The sequence below is a fragment of the Numida meleagris genome, chromosome 5 (genome assembly GCF_002078875.1).
Source record: "Numida meleagris isolate 19003 breed g44 Domestic line chromosome 5, NumMel1.0, whole genome shotgun sequence".
Taxonomy (NCBI): Eukaryota; Metazoa; Chordata; class Aves; order Galliformes; family Numididae; genus Numida; species Numida meleagris.
The window spans coordinates 29,618,073-29,639,633 of record NC_034413.1 but is presented as its reverse complement, the minus strand read 5'-3'; the positions used below and the strand labels follow the sequence as shown (position 1 = coordinate 29,639,633).

General features: G+C 46.1%; 1 protein-coding gene and 1 long non-coding RNA gene across 8 annotated transcripts in view; both read right to left on the bottom strand.

Moving 5' to 3' along the window:
- LOC110399948 lies at positions 387–12,337 on the bottom strand. Of its 6 annotated transcripts, none has more exons than XR_002439485.1 (8): positions 10,158–10,437; positions 9,166–9,374; positions 5,468–5,570; positions 4,557–4,825; positions 1,523–2,621; positions 1,206–1,336; positions 545–644; positions 387–439 (listed from the first exon to the last, which is right to left on the bottom strand). It is a non-coding gene; the product is annotated as an uncharacterized LOC110399948 (long non-coding RNA). The 6 variants fall into 6 exon arrangements; XR_002439486.1 differs by having other exon boundaries at positions 4,557–4,776; positions 10,158–10,436; XR_002439488.1 differs by lacking the exon at positions 10,158–10,437 and adding an exon at positions 11,291–12,337 and having other exon boundaries at positions 4,557–5,570.
- The window catches only part of ARID5B (AT-rich interaction domain 5B), a 108,270-nt gene continuing 99,637 nt past the window's right edge, over positions 12,929–21,561 (bottom strand). For both annotated transcript variants that reach the window (XM_021398327.1, XM_021398328.1), the window contains one exon: positions 12,929–18,748. In XM_021398327.1, coding sequence (XP_021254002.1) covers positions 16,598–18,748 — 2,151 coding nt within the window. In that variant the 3' untranslated portion in view covers positions 12,929–16,597. The remainder of the gene's footprint in view (positions 18,749–21,561) is intronic.

Genomic DNA, 21,561 nt, shown 5'->3' with positions numbered 1-21,561 from the left:
GGGCAGTTTTAGTAATTTTTATTATTTTAAGAAGAGTTTGTTTGTGTGTTTAATACATGACAATTAGCTTATGATCTCATTAGGAAGCTTTTAAAGTATCTGCTGACTGTTACTCTTCAACGAAAACCAATCTGCTTTCCTCACTCAGTTTTTTCCCAGGGCCTACTGTAGCCAGTTATGCCCTACAGACCAGTGCACACTTTTCTGTTTACCCATTGAAGTAATTGTATCATTAATTCCTTGGTGAGTAAAGTTAGTGACTTCCAAACATTAATGCATAACCCGCTGTTCACATTTTTTGTAAGAATAAAACATAACAGCTCAGTTTGCTGCTACTCTTACAGCTCGCTAGACTGATGAATACAAACTTCAGCAACAGTTTATTTACTTGCCTTTTTCTACATCATTCCTTAAGCAGGGCAAATTCTGTCGCCTATACCTGCAAAAACAATTAAAAAACAGCCAATTATTTAGTCAGGCTCCATCTGTCTGCTATTCAAGCACTGAAGAGAGCCAAGGGGTTACTCCAGAAAAAAAACCTTACTTGAATCAGAGTACAGAGTTCCAAGGGTATGCATTCAGTTCAGGCAGTTGGCCGTATGGAACAAGAGCAATGCAAGGTCACAGCTCCTCAGATCCTCCTCCTGTAAATGGAGACAGCAATGACAGTAGCTGCCATCACACTTTTTGAGGCATTCCTTAGTGATGCTACATTTGGTGTGGCAGTGTGACGTTTTGTTACCAGGACTGAAATACTGCCATCTGCACAGGCTCTCCTGAACTGGGAGTAGGCAGTGGCTGTGTAACTGGGGGGGTGGACTGCCACTGTCACTGCCAGCCTTTCCCTGCAGTTAGCAAGGCTTTGATGGAGCACAGCTGGAATGCCAGCACTCCCACTACAGCTCTTCCCCAGCATTTGGGAGCTTCAACCCTCATGGCCTGGGACATTCAGCTGTTGCTGCATTCACCTTCTGGTTCCCACTGTTTATTTATCTCCCGGTGACACTGGTCATGCACAAATTTCCTCTCCCATTGAAACAGTACAGCAGGAATCCAACATAACCCTGCACCCAACAGGCCCGTGTTTTCCACCTTTTTTTAATTTGAAATGAGTAAATTCATACTTTCCTAGAAAAAAAGCTAGCACAAAGCAGTCCCTGTTAGAGGAATACTGTGGGAGTTAAGCATAGCATGACTGCTATTACCAGTTGCTGCTTCTAAGTTGGGGCTGCTGCCTTGCTCTGCAGCTCTAGGCTCCACTTGCATCTCAAGCGTCCTCTGACTTTCTTCCCTGCCCCTCCTCAGACTCCAAAAGGGATCCAGGGGTGGAAGAAAGCTTTAAAAGAAGAAAGAACGGAAGTTCTCATTTCTACAGCACTTAATTGAATAAAAGTATTTTTAACATAAGAACAAGGCAGTTTTGGAAAGATGACCGTACGAGGAGTTCCATATGACCCACAGCAATCCAATTAGGATGTTTTCAGAAAAGCCATCTGACATTTTTCACTGCCTTTCAGCTTACTGGGCAACTTTTCCAGCTGGCTGTAGTGACCGTATTCAGAGACAATCCTGTTTCATCCTCATACTTCTGTTTTGAAGGCCCTCACAACAAAAGTTTTGAACCTTTGAGCTCTCCTTCCCTTTCGGTGTCCTGTAGGAGTCAATCCTTGCTGGCAGGAACATACTGCACCTCAGCTGGCTTCTGAAGCGTGTGATGTGTGTGATGATGTGGCAGCTGAAGGGCGGCTCCTTTCAGCCATGGAGCAGTTTGGGCCTGCCTCTTCTGGGACACTGTAAAAGCAGCAATCATAGGGGTGAAGACCTTTCCTGTGACACCCCACAGGCACAGGAGCTGAAGAGAGATCAGAGCTTCTGATCCCAGTACCTAAGTGAAACTGGGGCAGCGATCCCCTTATTTTCTCTGGCTGTATTCCCACAGAAGCACCACTCGAGAGCCCAAGCCGGAAGCAGTGCCCTAGGAGCATGTCCAGCTGCGTGCCCTCCTGTCCACCCAGAGCGTCCCCATGCACCCAGACATTAGCCCAGCCCAGGCACGCCACTTGCTCTGCCCCGTGTCCCACTCCAGCAGAAACAGTGCTCTGCGAACACCCAGCCTCACAATACCCCTGCGTCATTTGTTGCACGGCAGAAGTAGCCCACAGAAGTTTACATGTGTGAATTATCCTTGCATCAGCCTTCATAGTGATATTAAGGCCTGATTGTGCTCGTTTGCTTGCCCTTTGAACAGCATTCAGATCCTATCATCAAATCAGATATAAATTCTGGTTTTGATAAAGCAAACAAGCTTTTCCATGGCTTCCTTCTCTGCCCAGCCCCGTGTCTCAAGGTGTGATGCTCATTTCGTGCTCCCCCGGAACACGACTGCAGCTGACAAAGCCGGCTTCCCTTCCAGCATTCCCATTCACGCATTCTGTCAAACCACATTTTCTTTGATTTCATCAAGATCTTCTTGACTGTGATCTTCAAAGCAATTAATTCAGTGTTCCATGATTGCAGCTGCTGAATAATTGTTTGTTAGAGTATTTTCTTTCCCAGGCAAGAGATGTAAAATAGTTGCTCTCCTCAATAAACAACTTGTCAAATGTGATTAGTTAATGGACCTGTAATCACGGAATAGCATAAAGGTAAGGATTTGGTAAGTGTTATGTGAAAATGCATATTTAAATTAAAGCTATAGGAGAAGAATTTCCCATAGGAAACCTTGCTGTCAATGCTGAAATTGACTATTTACCATTCATAATGGTTAACTATAGATCATTAATTAAAGAAAACAAGAGATTAGCCATCAAGCATTTCAAATTAAAGATGCATTGATCATTTGAGTGACTTTTAAGTTGATATGGGAGATCGGGTAAGCGCACGGGTCCCTGTGCCTGAGCCAGCCTTACTGGGTAACTGACACACACAAGTAAGAGCCTGTTAGAATCAGGGCCCAAATTTACCATCCAGCCATAAGCTCCAAGAGCCTACATCTGACATCCTCATCCCAGCCATCAGCCCTGCCATTCTCCCTGTCGATCCTGGTCAGACGCATGCTGAGAAGGAGGACGTGGCAAAGCAGAGGGCTCCAGCTCAGTATTTTGTGGCAGGGAGGGAACCTCTCATTATTGGTAAGCAAATGCTGAATTCCAAACTAAACGCAGTTACAGTGAATGTATATTAAATCTCAATAAGTGAATTAATTTGCTTGTTCTTATCTCTAAATAAGAAATCTACCTTTCTGCCTGTCCTTTGGAACAAACCCCAAGCAACATTACAGGCCCAGCTGCTGAAAAGCTGAAGCCCTGTGACGAGGACTCTTGCAAGCCTGGGTTTTTCTCCTCCCTTCGTTTGGGAAACGTACATTCAGCTCTATCATTTAATAAAAGAGCGTTCCTTCCCAGAAAAGGAAAAAAAACACTTTTTTTTTTTTTTGGTTAAAAGCTGTATCTATTATAGAAATTTAATTCTCCATTTTGGAATTACAAGCAGTAATACAATAATAATAGTTGTTGGTTACCACACGCTAATTTCAAACTATTTGAGGCAGCTGCCTTCTGCTTTCAGTGCACTCTCTTAGGATTAGACTCCAATATGAAGTGAAATTACTCTAAACTGTCTGTCAGATTTGACTATTCTTTTAAAATTATGTCGCTGTTACTTACATTATGTAATAGCAATTGGGAGAATTTAATTATTAAGTCACATACGAGAAATAAGACTTCAGCTTGCGACCCCCAAGTAATTAACCACCTACCTACCAGCAAAAAAGGTACGGAGCACACAGCGATGGCCAGGGCTGGGCCGGGGCCACTTTCTCACTGCACACAGGCAGAGCCTATGGGGTTGTTGCTGCTTGTACAGCAAAACTTGCTGGTTTGTTTGCTTTTTGGGGGCCAGACGGAAGCAAAGCTCAACCTGACTGCATCAGTGCTTTTTCTAAGCGTTTGACTGGCCCTACAGGCTACCTGGTACTTGCCAGTAAAGCAGGTTTCTAAGTACAACTCTTCTTTGCTAAGTATACACCTTTCTGCCAAGCCCAGTTCCTAACAAAGAATGTTTCAAGGTGCCAGTCCTTCTAAAAGCATGCAGATAAGCCAACTCATCACTTAACCATATGCATAAACATGTATAAATACATAAAACAATATCATCATACAATCATATACATAAAATACAGCGACCACAGGACTCCAGCAGCTGGAGGTAGGTGATGCAGGTGACCAAACATCACAAGGCTTGCAAAAACATTCCCAAAGCCAGCTCAACCCAGACTAGTGCCAGGTCACCCCCCCCATGTAGCTGCACTACACTCAAGGAGTGGATGCAGGGGTTTTCATCTAAGGCTGCTTGCCGAGGGCTGGGCTGGATGGCTGCAGTGCCTGCACGCTGCCCACAAGCTGCTCTCGTGCTGGTTAGCATGCAGCTGGTGTGGTTCACCCACACTGCCAAACAGAGCGTTTTAATTCTCCCCCACCAGAGAGAAGAAACTTCTAAACAAGAGCATAGTTAATGGAAAGAAAAAGGAAACAAAATTAAAAAGAATAATAACAAACCTCAATGAAAGTGAAACAACGGCAATTTATGAGAGTATTGATGAATTCCTCACATTCACTCAGCCGAGGATGACAGAAGCTGCAGCCCGCTGCCTGTCCATTCATGAACACTGCCATGGTTGAGCTTTTGCTGATGCTACCTGCGTGCTGGAGGCCGGTTCGCCAGGACGAGCAGACCCCAGGCCCAGCAGCTTCCCCGTGGAGCAGCTCCCCAAGACTGCTGCAGGAAGGACGTGTGGCAGGCAGGTGAGTTAGCTGGGGCTTTCTATCTGCATAACGAGCGAGCCATGGAGATGTGTGCTAGAGGGGTGCGCCCCTCCACACACACAGCTGCAGCTCAGCAGGTTGTTGAACAGCCAAATCAGCAAAGCCTTCTCTGGTCAGACTTGATACTTATTTCTAGGTACTGTGAACTAGATAAATAGAGAGTGAAACAAAGGTACAACCAAAGCCACGTCTAGGTAAAAATTCTCTTTCCTCACCACACTCAAGCTGGTATTTGGATAAATCAAAGTTTCATCAGAAAAGTCAAACAGATCGCATTCAGCAGCACTCACTGCAGCCTCAAAGCTTCACCGGTCTCTTAAGATGCATTGAGGGAGCCCCTCGTCTGCTTGAAATTAAGGCTTGTTGGAGCACGTAGCTTTAGCACCATGTTGCCTGCTGTGGAATACTCTTTAGATGGGTGTGGGCGTTAACAATTGGTTAACATGGGTAGTGTGAGCTGAGAGAAGGCATGATGCTCTATGCACAGCTGTGACATGATTATCTCTATACACAGCACAAGCTCTCTTTGGGCAGGGTGGATCACAGGCTCTCCCACAGGGTGTGCTGCAGGGTAACTGTTAGAAGAATTGGTTGTAGCAGGTAGAGATGGGCAGATCCAATACCTGAGCACAGAAATGCCTTACCTCTTGCAAACAGGCCAGTTCTGATGTCCATCTATCCAGGTGCTGCCAGTGGCACTCTCAGAGGCTGCTTGGCTGGCTAGGACAGCACAAGTGGGCTGGCTTCCTGAGAGGGAAAAGAAACCAAAAGAACAGGAAAATTGGAGAGCGCTTATTTTTTGGTGGACAGAAAGATTGGCCTCTAATGCCACCAGAAAAGAGCAGAAGAGACTTTCCAGCTGCAAACCTGCTAGATAGTTGCCACTGCTACTAGCCACAAACTTTGCAAGTGTATGTCTGTGTGGGGAAGCTGTGACCACTGTAGAGAAATCATCACTGCCAATGGAGCTGGGCCAAGTTATTTTCCATTGTCTAAGCATTTCACCACAATTTATTACTATGACCTTGCTGTCTGTGCTCTTGGCTGTCCCTCTCTTCCTCAGCATCCAGAGGCTACCAGCAGCTTGCTGTGCCTACTCAGACTACAAGTAACTATGGAGAATATGTTGGTTTTCCTACATACACCTAGAGCTCATGCATAGCTGCATCAGCAATGAGGCATCAAGCAGCTGTGCACACAGTAGTACACTGGAATTTTAAGAAAAACACACTGTTATTGGAAAGAATGACAATAAGGAAAAAACACATCTCCAAAGGCAGCTACTCCAGACTGAACAGCAGGCTGGAAGAGCAGAGGTGACACGGCCCTGGCATGACACAGGCCATGGTAGTGGGAGGGCAGGGCAGGAACACAGCCCTGCTGGCTGGCACAGGGCTCCACTTCACCTTGATTGTTGATGGAAATACTCAGTGTGCAGCTATAAGTCCTTTCCATCATTCACATGGAGATTCAGCTTAATTTAACACCTTGCAGCTCCTACTGTCCTCTTTGGGATGCTTGCTACACAGGGCCCATCCAGAAAGCCACAGCTGGAAGGGGTTGGGAACTACTGGTCTGTCTTGCTGCTTCCAGTTTTTTCATTCACGTTTCCTACAGAATACATACCTGAAGTAGGCAGGGTGGACAATCAATAGGTGCTATAGGCAAGCTGTTTAGTGGCCCTCTGCCTGAAAATGGATAAATCATTTGACCTCCTTCTGCCTCCATCAATCCCACAGTAAAAGTAGCTTAGCACTGCGGTCAGTGAAGAACAGCTGCTCCTTCTGAGCAGAGCCATCCTGCCTCAGCTACCGGGGGGCTAAACAAACAAACATGCAGCCAAAGGAAGCCGGGCGAAAGTAGCAGGGAGAGAAAGGAGTGCAGGGTCTGCCTGCACATTCTGGCCATACACAGCAGAGTGAAACCTGGATGCATTGCATGGCATACTAAGTTACTGGAAACAGAAATCCCCATCTCATTGGCATACATAATAGCTTTACAAATTAGCCACTCTGCCTTCCCATTCCTGCTTCAGAGGCCAATTTCTTTACTGCTACAGGACAGACCTTTCTCTTTTGCTCCTCATAGCTGTTTTGCACAAGTGTGAAAGGATCAGCATTGGCAGCAGACTTGGCAGGGATCTGGTTTGGATTTGGAGCCTGTCCACACTGATGCTAATGTGACTGATCTCACCAAGGTAAGCTCATAATGTAGTAGGTTGTTGTCAGGCCTTATTTTATATCCATTATTGAGTAGTATTTGGTCAGGTTGCAATATAGATCCAAGTGAGAAAATGCAATCCACTGCCTCCATCCACTCTTTCTTTCATATTAGACAAAACTGCAGCTGAAGGAATGACCTGCTTGCCTGGTTCAATAGCCGCCATAAGGGAAACAAGCAATGTGCAGCTCCTCTTTTCCATAATCCCCTTCTCCTTCTTCAGCAAGAAACAGACTTTTACTGTGAGATTATAAGGTGCTGAGACAAGAAGCGTGTAATGGAAAAGCAGCTGGATGCTCAGGCACAAAACGACTCAGCAGCATGTTCTGGTTCTGCTGATTGGTGGAACTTCTTTTAAATGCCAAAAGACAAAATGTCTGAGAGAACACAACACCCTCACCTTTGGATTTCACTTTATGCTCTGCACACAGGTTACCTCCTACCAGAGCTTCTTCGGGCACACACTGCAGCTGCACAAGGCAGAACTGCACCCATAGGTCTGCTCCTTTGCAGGGCCTTACTTGACTCCCAACACAGATTTTGATTTTTGATATTTTGACATTTGATTTTGAAGCAAACTAGAAATGATGAGACTCCACATTTCCTTGTGAAAATGACTGTCTCCTGCCTACAGCTGAGAAGAAAGCCGAGGAAATGGCTGTAGCAGCCTTTGCAGGGCATGGGGGCACACCCAAAGTCTGAGCCAGGACTGCTGGCTGCTGCAGAGTGTGTGTGTTACCATACCATACTGCCCATAGCCCACAGCCTCACATGGCAATGGAACCCCTTTAGAGAGAGGAAAGAACCTTTAATGAGCTGTCGTCAAGTCCATCCTTGTGGGAACCCATCTTGGTATTAGAAATATTTGAGAGATTCTGATGACAATCTGGAAATGAGGTAGTTGAAGAAATTCTGATGAAAACAAACACAAATGACAGTATCTGAAATGTGTCGCTCAACACAAAGCAGATACTGATGGCAGAGAATAACAGACTGCAGCTAGAAATCTGGAGTCTCTCTATGACCTGAAATTAAAGCCCAAGCACTGCACATTGCACAAAGACACTGGTACAGAACTGATACAGAGCCATCCCTCCCAGCCCATGGTAGGCCCATCCGAAATTGGGCATGTCCCTGACGGGACACTGCTGCTCTGTTTGTAGGGGCAGATGGGAAGGACTGACGCCACTCATGGCTGCACCACTCCTTTGCAGAGACACATTATGGGCCTTTTCACCTCGTTTCCCTGACAGCAAATGCTGGGTCCTCAGGATTTGAGAGGTTAGCATAAATTGCCTTTTTTGCATTATTTTGTGTTGGTCTCACTTTCTTGTTTATGAGAGGTTTAGAAAATGGTTTTTCCCATCATCCAGCTGGCATAAGACAAGGTGCAGGGCTCCTTCCATGTGTGCAGCACTAAGCGCACACACCCTCTCCCTGTGTGTTAGTGCTATATGTAAATCAATATTTTCCACTCCCTATCGATTGCTTTCTCCATCAGCAATTCAGCTCTCATCTAGCTACAGTTCCTCTAACGCTGCAGGGGTGCGGGGATGCAGCTAGGAGGGCGGCAGCACCCAGCAAGAAAGCCTGGCTGCTGTAGGACAAAGCAGTACGCTGCAGCGCTTGGCCACCCTTATTTTCTAAGGTTGACTTCCTATGGAAATGCGACATATGCAGTCATGGTGTATTTCTGTGTATGCCTGTGCATTTCAATTTGTCCATCAGTTTCTTCCAGAGAAATTTTGAAACTAGCTGTAACCACATAACCTAGTTGCAGCCCCAGGGCAGGGCAGCAGCTCAGGGGTGAGCAGGTTGCATGGGCACTAGGAAAGTGCCCAGGCAGCTGCGGAAGAGGGACACCTCGTACCTACTGCAGGGTGAGCTGCAGTGCAAGCACAGGCCTTACAGACTGGTGAGCCTATGGGGAAGCACCCTCAGCACAGATCAGAGAGGGGGGTGAGGCGCCTATGCATTCTGAAATGGCAGAACAAACTCACCATGAGAAGCCAGCCCACCAGAAAATGACCTGCCGCAGCCTGCGTGGCTTGTTTCCACCTTTGCTCGCTTGTTCAAAACTCTGCAAAACACAGAGAAAGACCTCCCTCCGCCACAAACTCACCATCTCACCGTTCCAGGTGACCACTGAGAAAAACATCCACTTTATGTTCTTCAAAGGAGTTTCCCAGACAGAGTGGCACTTTGCAGTCCCAGCAGAAAGCCATCCTCTGCTCTCACTCGCTGACATTTCCGGGGAGGATGGGGACGGAGGCAGACCCAATGGGGCACTGGCTGGCCACTGGGCTCAAACTGCTGCAGATTCATGTTTTCCTGCATTACAAGAAATCAGAAGCGGCACTGATTTTTTTGTACCTCTTTTGTAGGTCACCTTCAATAAAAATGCTAATAATGCTCGCTATCTGTATATCTGAAATCTAACACGGTACCTCTGTAATTCACTGTCTTTATCGGCCTTCTTTAATGTATAATTTAATGCTTGTATAACTATTTTGTTTGGGTATGACTTTTAGAATTACGACTAAAAAAAATCTGTATGCTAGTTAACTACATTTTATGGAAAGTATTTCTTTCATGTTATTTTAAAACCGTGGAGCCTGGGGAAGAATTTTATGGACCGCAGAACTTCGCAGGGTAGTTAATTTCTGTTTGAGCTGGTTTCTCTGCTATTTTAAAAAGTGCCATCAAGATCAGTGCTGTTTCTCTTGGTTGAGCGCCAGCTGACTGTTCTGCAGTTGTGACACATCCCTGTGTTGTTAGCAAGCGGGCAAATAGCAAACACAGGAGCTGAAAGCTGAGCTGGGCACGAAGGAGCTGGTTGGTGTTCCTGCCCTGCGAAGCCTGTGAGGAACAGGAGCGTAGGACTGCTCCTGAACTGGGCATCCTGCTGGCCAGCACAGGGACTAGGTGGATGGGAAAAGGGGATGGAACGAGCCCTCATGCCCTGGGATGAGCAACCCTGTACTTCATGCTGTGATGGGTTATCAGGGAGGGCCTTGGGGAAACCTGAGGCTTTTCCTAAGCACCTGAGCTCAGGAGGGCCAAATAATTGCAAAACAGTCCCACCGTTTCAAAATATATATACAGAAAACACACCTCCTACCAGTTTACCTCCCCCGTGTTCCAGTGGGCAGGAACTATTTCATCCAAGCAACACAGGAAAAACCTATGACAATAAAGCAGCTCCCATGCCCGCTGCCACTGGCTCCCACCACAGCTCTCCTGCCAGCACAGAGCTGCTTTCCTCCTGCAGGCAGCAACAGGGCCTCGGTCACGTGTGTGCTGCAGACTCAATGGAGCATGTGGGTCCTCGTCGTGTTTGCGTTAGATCAGAGTAAATGCACTCTGCTTTAAAAGCAGTAATTGGGTGGTTAGATGAGCCCTAGGCAAGCTCAAGCTATGCACTAAATATTCTGCCTTTTGTTTCATAATGAATTATTTTGTATATCTAAGCAAAGCTTTTTTTTGGTCTTTTCTCTGCAGTTTGTTTCTAGCCTACTTGTGGGTGTGTGTTGAAATCTTTGCCTTTTGCTTATGAGGTCAAGTGCTTTAATCAGGAGCAAAAAAATAGCATGCTTTAGTCCTAAATTCTCTGTGTGAGTGCCAAACATAATTAGAAACAAATGGCTTTATTCCTCATTTGAAAGCTCCGCAGACATTGTGGGAGAGGGGGGAGCTTTCTTTCCCGGCTGTGTTTTGGGGAGCTCACAAGCAAACATGCTGCCATGAAAAGACTTGGTAAGAAGGGAACACTGCACTAAGGAGCCTCATGCTGGCGGAGGTAGAGTGGGATTCAGGAGCCTCAAGAAGTGCACTGGGCTGCAAGGCCCAGAGCAGCCCATACCACTGCCCTGCTTTTTTAGAGAGCAGGTAGATAGTTTTGGCACTAATGTGGTGAAAGTGCCTCTTGCTGCTCATGTGAAAAGAGAAGTTTTGCAGCAGCGCCTCACAACAACATGGCTACGCAGCCCAGCACAGCACCACATCCCCTCACAGTGTCACCTCAGGGCCTCATGTCAGCTCAGGACACAGCCTGGTGGCATGGGGTGGCTGGGGCACATCCTCTCACCTCAGCCAGGATACAGCCCTGAGGGCATGGCAGGGACCCCTGGCACCCACCCCACACCCCTGCTCTGTCATCTGAGACACCACTGAAGGAATTTTTTTCTTCCTAAGTAAATTTCAGAGCAAACTGAAGGAAAACGGTGGGCTTTTCCTCCCTGGCTTACCTTTTTCCTCCCTTAAGGACAGCTCCATGCACAGTGCATCTCAGCCCATGGCCATGCTGTGAGATGAGGTGCCGGCCTGCAGCTGTGTGGGGCAGTGGCTCACCTGCAGCTGCTAAATGCTGTGGTGCTTGCTACTGGCAGTAATGCAGCTGTGGAGCTGCTCTGTCTCCCCAGGAGGAGGGGAAAGTTTTTTTTTTTCAGTGATCCACTCTCAAAGGAAACTTTAAAAATTTTTTCTGTATGCACTGAGGAACACCCTCCCAGGTCCTTCAAGTGCATTCTCGCCCTGGTGCTGCTCCTGCATTACAGCACAAGTTTATAACATGCCTCTAGCACAGCAGCAGGAGAGGCTGTGACAGTGCCAGTGCCCCAGCGCCATCCTCAAGGGGCTGGGGGGTGATGTCCCCACTGCACTAACATGGCCCAATCCATGGCAATTGAGGCTCATGGCTCAGGTAAGACACTAGATGGAGCATGTCACATTTTTAATCCCTTTTTTTTTTTTTTTTAAATTAATTCCCTAAAGGACAAATTGAAGAGCTAAGTGAAAGACAGCAGAAGCTCTAGCTGCAGGTAAGCCTACGAAAACAGGGCTGCGTGCCCCAGCTCCAGGAAGATGCTTGGTATTCCTGGAAGGCCCACAGGAGTGTGCTGCCTGCCACGTTCACCTGCCTGCTCCCCCCAGCAGCAGAAACGTCATGAGGCGTTTTCCTGGAAACTAGCAGCAGGGAGCTGCTGCTCTTCTACCTGGCTGGGGTGGGCTCCAGCTGTGTCAGTGAGAGCCTTGCTGAGCAGATGTGAGACTGACAAACCCAACGATAACTGCGAGTCACTGTGAGGGGCAGCTGAGCCCTGGAGAGGTGCTGTGTCCCCCGCAGGCCCTGCAGGGGATGTTAGCACAGGCCTAGTCCTTGGCTCCATCACCTGGGTGACTTGGCCTGCTGCCCTCTGGGGATGGGGTGTTTCTACCCAGGCCTGCAGGGCACATCTGCCCCTGCTGTGTACCAGGCAGTAGCCACACGTTCCTGAAATGCAGCCAAGGAAATGATTTTTCCTGCTGCAGAGGACAGGAGTGACCCAGCGTGCAAACCGAGCTTGCTGCGCCACGGATTTCTCAAAGGGCCGCCATGTTAAGGGGGGTGTTGGACGCAGTGAGGAACAGAACGCAAATTATTTTCATTCAGTGGTTGTTTACTGTCATCAACAAACTCACCAGTTAGCATCCAGCTGCAAAATCTTCTTGGAGGAGCTGGGAAGGCAGAGGGTGATTTTCAGCCACGAGTTTGAGCTTGCCATACCAGTGGGAAAAAAGCCCTGCTCTGAGATACAAATGGAGCAAATTTTCTGGAGAAGCCACTGCCTAAGCATGACTGTTGTCCCATCCAAAGCTGCTCCTGCAGTCAGCCTGACTGAGCCATGCTTTAATGCAAGCACACTGCAAAAATAGAGGGGCACTGAAGATCTTGTCTCTTCCTTCTCTAGGAAATTGCAAACTTCCATTTCTTTAATCTAATCATTTGCAGGAGGGAATATTTTCTCTAGAAAAACCAATATAAGAGGGCTGAAAGGTCAGATGGGATAATATGTAATCCATGGTGATAAGGGCTGTTTACAGAATTATTAATCAAACACAAAAGGGAACAGATAGTAACATTTTTTATTAAATATTACAGTGGATCAAAAAGTACAAAATATCTTTTGCCTGCTATGTGATTGGGAAACTATTGGCACATAATACAGTATCAAAAGCATTAATAAGTACAATTTGGAAAACATACAAAAATTGAGTGTTTATAGTTGGCTCAGCTTTATTTCTGGTAGTGTTTAAACTAACACAAAGGTTACTCAATAACCTTTTAAATGGGAAACTATATAATATTACTGGGCCATTTTTTATATATACAAATCATCACCTTACAGAGCATATAGGCTACATAACTTGAATCACAAAAAGTATACAATATTTACAACAAAAGAAAGTTAAAAAAGTATAAACAGCTAGTAGAGTATGCTGCCATTTTTAGAACATATTTAAGACTATGGGTCCGGGGGAGGAGGGCGGGAGGAGGAAGAGAGCAAGTGAAGTATCGACCACATTTACAGCAAACACCACAGTTAAGTGCTCATGTAACAGTTCTCATGCTGCAGGCCTCACACCAGGGCAGGAATTCCTGTTTCTCACTAAAATTGTGACAACTGGGTGAGCGCTGCAGAGGACAGCATGTGAAGGAGCATCCTGGCGGCCCCGGGAGTGCAGCAGCATGGGAGGCACAGCCCTCATGGCTCGTCGCCACCACCTGCTGCCAAGCCAGCTTGTCCTGAGCGGCAACAAGTGACTTCCCAGGCACTGGTGCACCAGGCAAACGGCTCGTGCAGCAAGGCCGACTTGTAAAATGTCCTCGCTCACCTCCACCCTTGTTGGGAGAGCGCTGCACTGACAGTCAGGTGCTACCGCGGATCCGCTTGGTGAAGGAAGGCCCAGCCCGCAGCCAGAAGGCACGCATGAGCCGCGGCTGCTGGGCCGTTTCCTTGTCATCTCACAACCTTTAGCATTCCTAATGAATGCTGGACATAGTGCGTTCGGCTTGCAACATTTCTTGGAACTGGTTCTTGGTAAATTGGTTTATGACTCTATTGCTAATTAGATTCCACAGTTTCCTTTACAAACCTATCAATAACAATGGTTTGATTGCACAAAGAGAGGCTTGTGCAATTTCATTCAATAATAAGGCCCCCTGAACTCAAACAATGCAAACAAAGTCCCTTTTAAGACATAGAAAATGTCTTTCAGCCAATGGAGAACTCAATAGCCTCTTGAAAGATTTCCAAGATTTATCTTAAGAGTTCTTAAACAAACAACGCACCTCTTCTGTTGGGGCCTTACACTACCATTTCTTTTCGTTTGTCCCTATGTCTCAGCCAGCACACACGAGCCTCTCTGCCAGGAGGGGCCTGGGCTGGTCTCCTCCTGAGGGAGGTGAGGCCCTCTCCTCCCCAGCCCTGCTCAGCATTAGCTCTGCTTCACAAAGGCTACGACCAAACTCCAACATGACGTAACCAAAGGGAAAGTGGACACTGCATAAACAAATGCACAAACCCAGGACACAGATTTAAGCAAAACAAGAAAGAGAAATGCTTGCTTTGCCAAACACACACTCTCCTATTTGTGTTTGCTGTAGATTCTCATATTCTCTCCCCGTCCCTCCGCCCTCATTCCACCCACCCATCCCCAAACCCCTGATTCTCACAATTCAGACCTAGTGCAACTTTACTAGAGATGTCCTCGACATTATGGCCTCTGCCCAGCTGAGCCTGCAGTTCTGTTCCTGTAAGATCCGTGGAGCAGCAGGATGCTCTGCAGTGGCACATCCATGTTCTAAGTTCTACTAGTCTGTTTATCAATCAATTAAATATAGTTTTACCACAGGAATATAAAGTATTGAATTGAAGAAGCTGGATCTTTAACAGTAGACGAGTATATTATTCTGGTTTCCACCTTTGGATATTAACTATGATACATTATATATTGTATTTGGCTTCATATCACGGGAAAATTTAATGACATGCCTAGCATGCAAAGTATTTTTTAGTAGTTTCCATGTTTGTTTTCACATCAATTATGCTGTCTCTGAGCAGTAACTGAGATGGTCTGAATCACAACCACTTTTCACATTGTAAAAAGCCTCTAAGCCACACTCTTTCTTAATCGATATCTATGCTCAGCTGCATGGCGGTGACGTCCTTCAATGTGAACATGCAGCCACAGGATAGCTCTTTCATTACCAAACCCAGCCCCTCCGTGCCCGGCTCTCACTCTACGGCAGATGCCCAAGGAGGGACGTGGTCCCCATGGGGAAGCCAGGACCACCCCAAAAGGCACCGGCTCCTTTGCCACCTCAGGGGCCAGATTTTACCCGCGGAGACCCAGCCCGTGGGTGCTAGCTGCGCCCAGCAGCAGGGCATCCGCTGCACAATCCCTACCCATCCCTCCGAGCCCAGCCTGTGGCATGAGACCTGGAGACCGCTGGTTCAAACCAGCACGGACTCCTGGCCTAATTGCTGAAATTCTTGTCATTCTCGCAAATCACCAATCTGTTTTCTGGACTCCTCTGCCATCCACCATCTTGTGTCAGTGAGGTTTTGTTTTCCAGATCGATCCTCTGGTATGCAGGAGGGTTTCACAGCCTAGGTAAGCTAAGTGCGACTCTTGACAAATTCACAGACCACAATATGGGAAAGCAAAGCTCAGTGGGAGGGAGAAGCAGCACGAGCCACCGCAACAGCATGAGGAGAGTGGGAGGTGCTCAGCACCTGCGGGGTGGGACCATAGGGAAAGGAACCTTGTATGCACCCTTGCACCATAATATTACCTACAGTATGTTTATATCCATTAAGATGAATCTGAACCAGTTGCTTCAGTTTGTAAACAGTAAACATCACCACAAAAATGAAACAAAAACGCTGCTCAGAAGTATGGAGAGATGGAAAAATTACAAACACATAAAAAAATTAGGACAGCCACAGCCTTTTAAAACAGTTGCAGGTAAAATGATACTGTTTAATTTAAAAAAAAAAAAAAAAAGAAAAAAAAAGAAGAAAACAAAAAACAAGAAACAAACATAAAGAGTACAGAATATATTGGACAAACAAAACTATATAAATTATTGTGACCAAATGTGACATTGGTAGTTTACGAAGTGGATATGTACAGTCAAATTAATCAGTGTTTACCCTTCTGTTTTAATAGTGTTAAAATGAAAAATCTATTGCCGTTTTACTATACATTGCATTGATTGAATCTTTAAAAGTCAGGAAAAGTTACCCAAAACAGCACATCCACCGCTTGTGTGGGTTCTCGGCCCTCTTCTCCTTGCCAAGTTCATCTCGAGTCCTCGACTCGCTTGCAACCATGCTCGACCTCTGGTCCTTGGCTCAATGAAAAGCAAATGCAAACGTCACCTCTCATTTCAGTGAGCTCAGGACTGGGCCTGCATTTCCACGGCTCCCTTTGAACATTTGCTCTTACCATACACAAGTACTTTCAGAAAACACATACGCAAAATCCAAAGTATTTTTGAGCGTGTGTTGTTGTTGTTTTGCCAGGGCAGGGGTGAGGGGAGAGGGGACTGGCGTGGAGCCAGAATTAAAGAAGTAGTCCTGTCTCATTCACACTCCAAAGCTTTCCGCCACGCGGGATATGACGGCATCCTGGCTGACAGCAATACAGATCTGCAAGACATCATCACAGGGGGAGGAATGTCGCTAACCGAACTGTTCTCCTCAGACTTTCTTTGTGAGTGAGGGGATTTACAGTTTTGTGCTGGGATGTACGGAGGACAGCTGGGAAGGTGGGAATGCGGCTTGAGGGTTTATAGCAGCTAATGGATAAATGCTGTTATGCAAAAGGTCACCGTACGAACTTCCTACAGGTGTTGCTGCGGCTAAGTGTCTATACAGTTGCTGAGAATTTGCAGGGGATGTGAGGAATTGTCTCTGCACCATGAGGGAATGGAGAGCCAAAGGTTGCATTAGTGGGGAGAGCACGGTCTGATTTTTCAAGTACTGTAAAGGATGGGAATACCCAGGCGGGAGGCGATTGTTCAGCCCTGTGCACAGGGTTCCTGGATACAAGCCTGGGAAGATTGGGGCTGAGAGGGGATATTTGTGGCTCTCCAGTACGCTGCCTGAATGTAGGCCATGCAGCGACTTGCTGCCTTCCCCCTCCGCATCGGGAACCTTTTCTTTCACTGAAGTCTCCTTTGGTAAGTGCAGAGGAGAGATGGCTCGGACTTTTTTTTCAGAAATGACTTTGTCTAATTCCTCCAGGCCCCTCTTCAAAGGCCGAGCAGCCCCGATGTTTTGAGGGCTCATTCTGCGGCCAATGATAGGATGCACCATCCCCTCCATCTTCCTCAGGTTCTCCAGTCTCTGTGTCTGCTGCTTCCCAGACCTGTGGAGCAACTCGCTGTGTTTTTTAGGGGCTGTCATGGCCATGGGAGACACGCGGCAAGCTTTGGGGTTACAGTCTAGGCTCACTGCCTGGCTGCTCGCAGTCTGGAACAGGGAGATACCTTTGCCTTCTTGCTGGCCCATAGATGAATGAGAAAGACCGGAGCCAGGAGCCTTTGCAGTCTGTTTGTGTATGCTCTTTGGAAGACTCAAATCTGTTGGCTGATCATCTGAAGAGGCTTCCACTGCCGCCTTTTTTTCTTGCTGATGCAAAGATGGGTGATAATTTAAATTTAGTTTTTCTTGGTGTTTGTGTTGAGTAAAAGTAGAAATATTTTCAGACTCTCTGAACATGTCCCGGGGGAGGTACTTTGATGTCTGTTCATTATTAAGGTGGTGTTCTGTGTGCCTATAAAGGTTGTGCAGATGAGGTGATGAATAAAAATCTGCCAAGAAAGTGGGCACACGGGAGTGCTGCAGTGCCCTTTTCTCACTCGTTTTATCTTTGCAGTCCTGGATATCTGTCTTCGGTACATATGACTCAGCAAGAGAACTGAGGTGATGTTGTGAAAAATCACAGCGCTGAGGATCTGCTTTACTTAGCATGTCATGTTTAAAAACATCATTAATTGATTTCCTTTCTTCCTTGGATTTAAAACTCTGCACGTGTTGTATGACCGATGGCCTATTAATTGCTATGGGATCAGAATTAGGGACATGGGGACCTTGTGATAGGCTTGATGACAGTTCATCTCTGCTGTTCAATTTCTTTTTGCTAATCAAAGGTGGAGGAGAACCGTAGGGATAGCTACATGACAAGGCTGCCCCACTGACCTGCGACAGCAGCTTTTTCTTTGCCAGGGGTGACATAATGCCTGGATTACCCTTTGAGTAGAGCAGCGGTGTGTAACCAAATGTGGAGTCGTCGCTCATGGACCCAGGCAGCTCCTTTTCCTTGAACATGTCGAAGTTCTGGACCACCAGTACTTTGGGTGTTTGCTTCAGTGCGTTGTGGATATCTTCGTTTCCCAGCTGATCTACTTTCACCGTGCAGTTTGCAATGTAATCAGCCATCTCTGGCAATTTATCGTCTTCCATATCACTTTGAGTGGGCAGCTGGACTGGAAAAGTTGAGAAGGGCATTTCTGGAGGTTCATTTTCTAAGCTCTCAGTAAAAGCTTTGTGTATTCTTCGTTCTGGCTTTGTGTCTTCAGGGGTATCTGCTGAGGAGTGCAATCGTTTTGTGACAGTAGCATCCAGCAACGTATCTTCATCCGGGGGCACGGATATACTTGAGAAAGAAGATGAATGAGGAACTTCCTCCTTTGCTTTCTCACTGCTTGAGCCGTTTTCTGTCATGTCTGTCTTTTCCACAGGCAGTGGCCGACCTGCCTCTGGCAAAAGAGATGGAGGGCCTTGACTGGGCTGTTTCGTCTCTCCTGCTGTAGGATGTTCTGCGAAATTTTTCTGGTCTGCTGATTCTTGATCCTTTTCTTGTCCTGATGAAACCTAATAAAATGGTTTAATAGACAGTTATGAGAATGCTGTACATTTTGGCAGACTCTTCAGAAGAACATACACAGTACACTGTTTGCTACTGCTAGAGATGTACTTGTCAATCATCTTGTTGGAATGCAAGAGCTCTAATACCAGGTATTGGAGTTAAACAAAGAAACATACCTCCTAGAAATACACCATCCCTGCCAGTGTCATAATAAGGCATTTCAAAGCAGCAGATGTTTGTAGCCTGACTAGAGGCACCAGTGGCTTCACCAGATAGCTAAACGCTGAGGTTATAGTCTTTCAAAATTAATTAGGCAAATGCAGAAGAGCAGATTTCATAACACAAACAATAAGGCTATAACATTTTTTCTCACTAGCCAACTTCACCTATGAGAAGTGCACACGCATCCGAATGTTTTTTCTTACAGAAAGCTGAAAATGCAGTCTCTCTAGCATTGTTCTTAAAATTCAGTGATCACAGAGGAGATCATTCACACCCAGTTCTGCATTAAAGTGTGAAAATGACAGAAATGGCATACTAGGAATCCCTATTGTAGGCAGCAAGTCACTGCCACAGCTTAACTAGGATGCACATTTTTTTATTAACGGATTAAAATGAAGTTGTCAACATTCTGTAAGTGTGTGTTCATGCTGTTACAAACACAGCTTTTATACGTTATCGTCAACAGGACTGCAGCTCTTTCTGCTCCAACATTAATACAGCTTGTGTGCACAATTCACACTATTCATCCCATTATGTTGCTGGCTGAACTGTGACCCACAGAGGTCATCAGAGCGTCCCATCTGCGATCCAGCTGACTGACAGCCTTTTTCAAAACTGCTGTCATTCTCCTCTGACATGTCATGGTATAAGACAGTCATAAAATAGCAGCATAGTGTGAGCCCTTTATTATTATTGTTTTCTTTCTTAGTTGTAAAGATAAGACACATCAAGAAAGTTATTATCTAAATGCTGTTGCAGTCTATCACAGGAGTGAAGGACTGGAGAACGTCCTAACGAATGTAATCATCTCAGAGATTTATTTCTTCACAGCTGCTTTTAAATATTCCTGTGTGTTCGGCTGGCCTATTAGTTACAGTGTCCATTAGTCATCGTAACTTCTTCTTTTTAAACTAATAGCTGCCTTTTGCAGTCCAAATACCATCATTAGGTCCTTTACAAAGTACTATCCCTAGTCTCTTGAGCTTATAAAATTACAGGAAAATACCAGACAGATGAGTAAAGCAAGGATGAAAAAAAAAGAGAGAAATGATATTTAATAACTGTACATTCTGCTTTTTGTTTCTGTTAAGCAACATTTTGATTGAAGTTTCAGCTATTGTGGGGAAATGTGCCTTCTAAGGCTAATAGCACTTTGTCTGGTATCTTGTTACACAGACAATGTCCTTGTGATGGCAGGAAAAGAGGGAAGAGCACAAAGGCAAATGCAACCCTAATAAATTAAAGTTATATTCTCTCCCTGCATACTTCTTGTGCTGCATGAGTTGAACGTGTAATGGAGAAGACTGCTCTTCTGTAGCTTGGTTATCCTTTTGCAGCCCACAGCTATGGCCTGCTAAGAAGCCACATGCAGGAACAGTGTAAATGGAGGCTTGGCTGGGGCCATGCCTACACATCCACACACAGTGATAAAGTCTCCCTGTGAACAACACGCTACCACTGCTGTTTGGCAGGAGGCCTGCACCAGCCACGGAACGTGTGCTGGGTGAGAGGGACGTGAAGCCTTCCACCTGGCCGCAGCAGATTGGAATCTGCTCCGCCCTGAAGGACTGGATGATGCCTTGGGCACAGAGCTCCCTCTGCAGAGGAGTACAGGTGAGCACCCACCCGTGGGGGAAGCGTCTACCCCTGTGGGCCTCCACACTTCTCTGGCTTCATGTGACCGCCCATGCAGTGACCTGTGTGAAGGATGTTGTTTTTAATTGCCCGCCCTGATTGAACAGGGGCAGGACACCGTCATCCATCCCAGAGATGAAAGATTCATTCTTCTTTAAAAGGTACCATTTTACAGTGGGAAACTGCCACATTTGTGCATTTTTTTTGTCTCGGCTAGGCTCCTTATGCTTCCGATAAGTGCGGCTCTAAGAACTCTTCCTGCAAACCACATACAAAAATAACTGCAGTTTAAGCAGCAGGAAGTTTGAGATAGGGAACAACAAAAGCAAGGAAATTCAAAGTTAAGGCTGATGCTCTGTTGCTGGCTTGTTATGCTGTGCTTAGCTGTGGCAGTACTAACTGTATGTAAGGTATCTTGCTGATCTAAGACCCTATAGTAAACAAGCGGGCACAAAGGAGTGACAGGGGAAAGGAGCACAAGCCTCAGCTTCTCGTTTCCTTGCTTTGGGCAATTTGTGTTGCAATGTTCCAGTGACTTAAGGAGGTTACATGCACTTTAGGTATTTGCAATCAGAAGCAGAGGAGTTTTCCCCCAAAAGGGTTCTCTGCTTTAAAATTACAGGGCAAGAGAAAATAAAAATCCCTCTCTATAGAGCGCTCTTACATTTGACATTAAAGGTGCTGTTGATCAAGGCAATTGAAAACAAATTCTGTTTTGGACTGGAAATGACATTTTTCATTGTAAGCACAACTTAAAGTGGTAGTGGAACGTGAAAATCTGAATATTCTGTTCTTGAAATAGTATGCAAAGTCTCAAATACATCTGTGCTTACTGATTCTGTGATTTTTTTAAGCAACAAGGAGGAGGGTTGTTGGTAGTTGACTCAATACCAATTTCAAACTGGTTTAGAAACAGGACTTATGTACCTGCCAGACAGCAGTGAAGGCAAGGGGGAGCAGC